A 5,892-nucleotide genomic window follows, 5' to 3' on the forward strand; every position below is an offset into this window, starting at 1 on the left:
ATATGTATACTCCAGCTGAAGCGACAATAAGACTGCTGATTACAATGTTAGCATAGGATGGAGTGATCCCAAAATGTCATTTGATATCAAAAATTGCCTTCTTTTTGGTGTTGCTGTAATCATGCCACAGTTGCAGAGCTTGGACAAGCAGTTGGATTGTGAGCTCATGAGCTGCCATCCTGTCAGAGGCAATTCCCAACATAGTGTATGGAGAGACTACTGAATTCTGAAGTTGTCAGATTTTTACTCACTGGCCTGCTTAATGTCAAGAATGTACTTTGGGGAAAAACACTGCAGCTGGCCAATATGAAACTCGGTTCCAAAGCAAGTGGCATTATCTGTGTTGACCTCATTTTTGACAGGGTTTTGAAAGGACAGGTTGGTTTCCACAAACAACACCTATTCTAGGGGCTACAATTTGCCCTCTCTTGAGGTACTGGATGTTTAATTCTGGGCATTTGAATGATATGTTCTTAGAAAGGAAAGAGTGCATTAAAATTGTGGCAAGACATTCTTATTTTGGCAGGCCTTTGAATTTTAATTATGGAGTTGTAGTGTGTATGCAGTGTTGTGTGGTATATTTTAAAAATCTTTAATCTTAAATGAAATTGTATTGTAAATATGTTTTCAGTGTTTTAATTGCTTTTAACCATGCTTTGAATAATACTGTTATCTAATTCTATTTCAACTTATGTAATCAAAGTTTTAGCTGTTATTGTTTTTTTTAACTGTTGTAAGCCACGTTGGATTCCATTTTGGGGGAAAAGCTAAATATAAGTGTAATAAAAAACAGTTGCCTGCTAGCCGGGCAGACCGTTTTGCCGCTCGAGGCGGCAAAAACTACAAGCCCCAGTATGCACAGGGGCTTGCCCCGGCTCCCTATTGGTGCGCGGGGCAGAAGGGGTGGTCCTTCCAGCCCACAACGCTCTGGGAGTCTGGCTCAGTGGTGCAGAGCTTCCGGTCCTCCAGGGCAGCCCATTGGTTGGGCTGGCTTGGAGGAGGAGTTCCGCAGCACACGTTGTGGGGGGCGGGGCTTAGGCCTATATAAGGCCGTGCTGCAGGCCCCGTTCCCCAGTCGGCGCTTGGCTTCACACAGTGCGGAGCCAAGCTAGGAAGGGAGGAAGACAGGAGCAGCTTCCCCCGCCCACCCACTGCTGTTTTGTGGGTTTTTGTCACAACTTGGGGCGGCAGCATAGGCCAGGATCTGCACGGTGTGGTACTAGGGCTATGGAGCTCTGGTTGGGAGTCAATAGGTACTCGGGGGCGAATAGGGCAGGCGTATGGCCATTAATAATATAATAATAATAATATTTATTTGTATACCGCCCTCTGGCAAACCAATCCGGGCGGTTAACAACAGGAAAATATAAAATATGACAATTAAAAACACTTTATCCCTCCCCCCCTTAAGACAGTATTAAACAGTCTAACATATTAAAACACAATATCAATTCATAAAAACAACAGTTAAAAACTAAAACTAAAAACCCTGATATCCCTCTGTTGATCCTCACCATCACTAAGATGGGGCCACGGGAGGAATGAGGAAATCAGGGAACCTGGGCCGGGATGGTTAATCTGGAAAGGCCTGCCGGAAGAGATCCGTCTTGACCGCTTTTTTAAAGCTGTCTAATGATGTTATCTGACGGATCTCATCCGGCAGGTCGTTCCAGAGTTTGGGGGCGACAGCAGAAAACGCCCTCTGGGAGGTCGCCGCAAGCCTAGATTTTAGAGGCTGTAGTAAGTTCCTCCCAGAGGACCGGAGAGCGCAGGGAGGATTGTACGGGAGGAGGCGGTCCCTGAGATAGCTTGGACCCAAGCCATTTAGGGCTTTAAAGGTGATAACCAACACCTTGTACTGGGCCCGGAAGCTGATAGGCAGCCAGTGGAGGGACTTCAAAACCGGAGTAATGTGGTCCCTCCTAGATGTTCCTGAGACAAGCCCGGCTGCCATGTTTTGAACCAGCTGTAATTTCCGAGTCAAGCACAGGGGTAGCCCCATGTAGAGTGCATTACAGAAGTCAAGGCGTGAGGTTACCACCGCGTGCACAACCGTCTCGAGATCCCTTACTTCCAGAAAAGGGCACAGCTGGCGTATCAGCCGAAGCTGATAACAGGCACTCCTGACCGTCGCATTTACCTGATTTGTCATCAGGAGCGACGAGTCAAGGAGCACCCCCAGACTGCGAACACAGTCGCTGGAGGAGAGTGTGACCCCATCCAGGACTGGAGGTTGCAACCCAATTCCTGGTTTTGGGGCCGCTACCATGAGCACCTCCGTCTTGTCTGGATTCAGTTTCAATCTGTTTTTCCTCATCCAGCCCATTACCGCCTGAAGACATTCATTGAGAGAAGAGATGCCATCGGAATTCGAGGCCGACGAACGAGATACGGAGAAATAGATTTGGGTGTCATCAGCGTACTGATAACACCCAGCACCATAACTCCATATTATCTCACCCAGCGGCTTCATATAGATGTTAAATAACATCGGGGACAAAATAGCCCCCTGAGGAACCCCACAAGTGAGGTACCTCTTACTGGAGCTACAGTCCCCGAGCAGCACCCTCTGAGACCTGCCCGAGAGGAAGGACCGGAACCACTGCAAAGCAGTGCCCCCGATACCTAACCCCCTCAGGCGGTCCAAGAGGATGCTGTGATCTATAGTATCAAAAGCCACTGAGAGGTCTAAGAGCACCAACAGGGTCACATTCCCCCTGTCAATGCTCAGACGGAGTGGCCATAACACGGGAGCGCCTCCCGGTGACTAGGGGCTTAGTGAATATGTGAACGCATGGCATGTTTTGCGGTCAAGTTGTGTTCCTTAGCCCCTAGGTCATCCCAAGCGCCTGGTGGGTGCCAGGTTTTTGGATAATCAGACAAACGTGGGGTCGTTTGATTTTGCAGATCCTGACCACATGCTTGGTGCCAACCCTTACCAATTGCTTGCTAATAAAGTTGTGGCCTTTCTTCCAAACTTGTTGTTATGTGTGGTTATTTGCAGCAGCATCTGAGGCAAATAAATAAATAAGGTTGGTGCACTACATGATCAATTTTACCCTTTTTAGTGTTGTGTAGCACCAGCAGGTGAAGGCTCAGAAAAACCTATTTCTCCACTGGCTTTATTCCCTTCTCAGCCATGCACCCATGGCCTGCCATAATCTGCTGCACTAACATAGTTGTTGTTGTTGGGTGCCTTCAAGTTGTTTAGACTGATGGTGGTCTTAAGGTGAACATACCAGGGGATTTTCTGGTGCTGCAAGTGTGAGTAGTCCAAGATCCCCCAATGGATTTCCTAGGTCAGGAAACGGAACCCTGATCTCCAGAGTTATAATCCAGCACTCAAACCACTATGTCACATTGGCTGTAGCATCAACATAATACACTGGTATAATGCATGAAAAAGATTTTGGCTTCTGGCCCCACCAGAGATCAGTGGGAAATCAGACCTTTTCTCTCTGTTATCATCCAAAACGACTTTACAAGGATTTAATGAAAAACAATATCAAAATATTGTGTTGACCTCTTTTCTAGACACTCCCTTGAGCTTTTCTGGGAAGTCTGTCAACACACATGGATGTATTATATTGGTAAACAAACATCTCAGATATTGGTAACATATGCTGACTGGAAGATTGACAGTTCCTGTAGGTAAGGTTTTTGATCTGCTGCTTTCTGTAATCATTTTAGTCTCCAGTTATTGTGTTTGGAAGAGACAGCTTTCAGAGATCCCTGCAGGTAATGTTAATATGAGTGAGCATACATAGGTTTTAACACAATCTATTATTTAACTTGTTCCCTCTTTTTATTGTGACGTATTATATAAGGCCACTTATTTATTTGCCTTCAGTAACATTGTTCTGTTCCACTGCAGATCTTACAGCACAATATTTGATAGCAACATTCTAAGAATATGCTTCTCAAGTACAAAGCTAAATGTGATGACATTCATTCGGTTACTGTGTGGATGATTTTGTATATTTTAAACGGTAAATAACAAGGATGTGGGGTGGTCTGATCTGGCCCTGGAGGGGAGGTCCCTTTGACAAACTCCCTTGCTGAAGTCCCAATCCAGATTGGAGTTCTCTCCTTTTGCATCAAATAAAGTGGAAAGCTTCCGCTGGTGTAATTGTAAACTGGGTGAATAGAATCATATATAGCATGGGGCATTTATAAACAACTTCCATTTCAAGTATAGATAAGTTATCATTATCAGTATTATTATTAGTATTAGTATTAGTATTATCATTAACATTTATTTATACAGAGCTGTAGGGTTTACACAGTGCTTTACATAGCAGCAACCAGAATAAAAATAAGAATAAGATGGCCAAGTGGCATAGAATCTAGAATAACAAAATTACAAAATTTGAACAAAATTGTCATTTTTTAAAAATATCCAGGCGTTAAAACATCAGCAAACATCTTTATGAAATAGTCCTGTAATCACATAATGTATTGCAAGAACCATTATTTTATGCTTTATAAATCAAAATTATACAACAAAACAGCCAACCTTGCTTCTGGAGAAAACCAAAGAGTTAGTCATTTTTCAGATTTGTGGTGATAGCCAGAAAAATGTGGAAGCTGCAGCATCTTGGGTGAAAAATCTGGTTTTAAAGGACCAGAATGAAATCAATTTTTCAGGCAACTGGATTTCATACTTTGAAGAAAGTCAATATAAGCAACTCGGAGACCTCCAGAGGAAGCTGAAAATTGAGATTAAGGTAGATTTAGAAGCCTCTCCTCCTTCCATACATGTTCATGGCAGAACCAGAGATGCCTTGACTGCTAGCACTGAAATCCAGAAATTAATCAGAAAAGTCCAAGATGGTAAAGAAGAGCAGTCCAAAGCAGATCTTTTCAGCAATCTAGTAGAGTGGCAGTATGAAGACAATGGGCAATACAAGGCTTTTGGTTCTCTGATCAATATGCAGATAGAAGTTGCAGCACAGCATTGGAGGCAATTTGAAATAATGATACAGAATAAACGTTACAGAGTGAATCCAAGCCAGCAGCATGCACTGGATGCCCAAGGTTCAAGAATTTCTCTTTGGCATGTTGCAAAAATAGAAGATAAAGTAGCACTCCCAAAGCAATGGGAAGATATCAAGGGAAGTCATATCAAATTGGTTTTGCTGACACCCACAACACAAGAATATGAGGATGTTGAAAGAAAGTTCCAGCAAGGTTGCCGTAACTACAAAATAGAAAAGATTGAAAGGGTGCAGAATCCTTTGCTCTGGCAATGCTACCAAGTTTAAAAAAAAAAAGAGCTAGATAAAAAGAATGGCCACAAAAACAATGAAAAGATTCTATTCCATGGAACTCCTGCTTCCACATTGATCCCAGTTAACCATACTGGATTTAATTGCAGTTATGCTGGAAAGCATGCTACAGCAATTGAAAAGGGGACCTATTTTGCCACAAATTCAAGCTATTCTTCACAAGACACGTATTCCACACCAGGCAGAAATGGTAGAAAATACATGTACCTCACTCAGGTTCTCACTGGGAATTTTTGTGCTGGAAGTCAAGGACTGATGGTTGACCACCAAAAACCAATGGAGGGTTTGACCTGTATGATAGTATGACTGACAGTGTATCTAATCCATCCATGTTTGTCATATTTTCTGATGCTCAAGCCTATACAGAATATCTTATTACTTTCAGGAAATAACAGGATTTAAATGCTCAGGGGCTGCCTTTTTTTCCTAAACAAAACACAGACACTGAATGAAAGTGCTTCAAACAATCATACCAGTTTAGTTTTTATTGCTTGAACTTTCTTACCAACCGTGATGCCACTGTGCCTTTCAGAGATTGACAGACCAAGGTATTGGCCAGTTTGGTTGCATTATTGTTATTATTTATTTATTTATTTGATTGCAT

At 43.0% G+C, this 5,892-nt stretch overlaps 1 protein-coding gene across 1 annotated transcript; it reads left to right on the forward strand.

Moving 5' to 3' along the window:
* Positions 1 to 306: 306 nt before the first annotated feature.
* Positions 307 to 5,680, forward strand: LOC121920650 (protein mono-ADP-ribosyltransferase PARP14-like). The gene is given in 3 exon segments (XM_042447782.1): positions 307 to 378; positions 4,512 to 5,549; positions 5,552 to 5,680. Coding segments are annotated over 3 exon segments (1,239 nt in total).
* Positions 5,681 to 5,892: the final 212 nt, after the last annotated feature.

This window comes from Sceloporus undulatus, chromosome 2 (genome assembly GCF_019175285.1).
Source record: "Sceloporus undulatus isolate JIND9_A2432 ecotype Alabama chromosome 2, SceUnd_v1.1, whole genome shotgun sequence".
NCBI lineage: Eukaryota > Metazoa > Chordata > Lepidosauria > Squamata > Phrynosomatidae > Sceloporus > Sceloporus undulatus.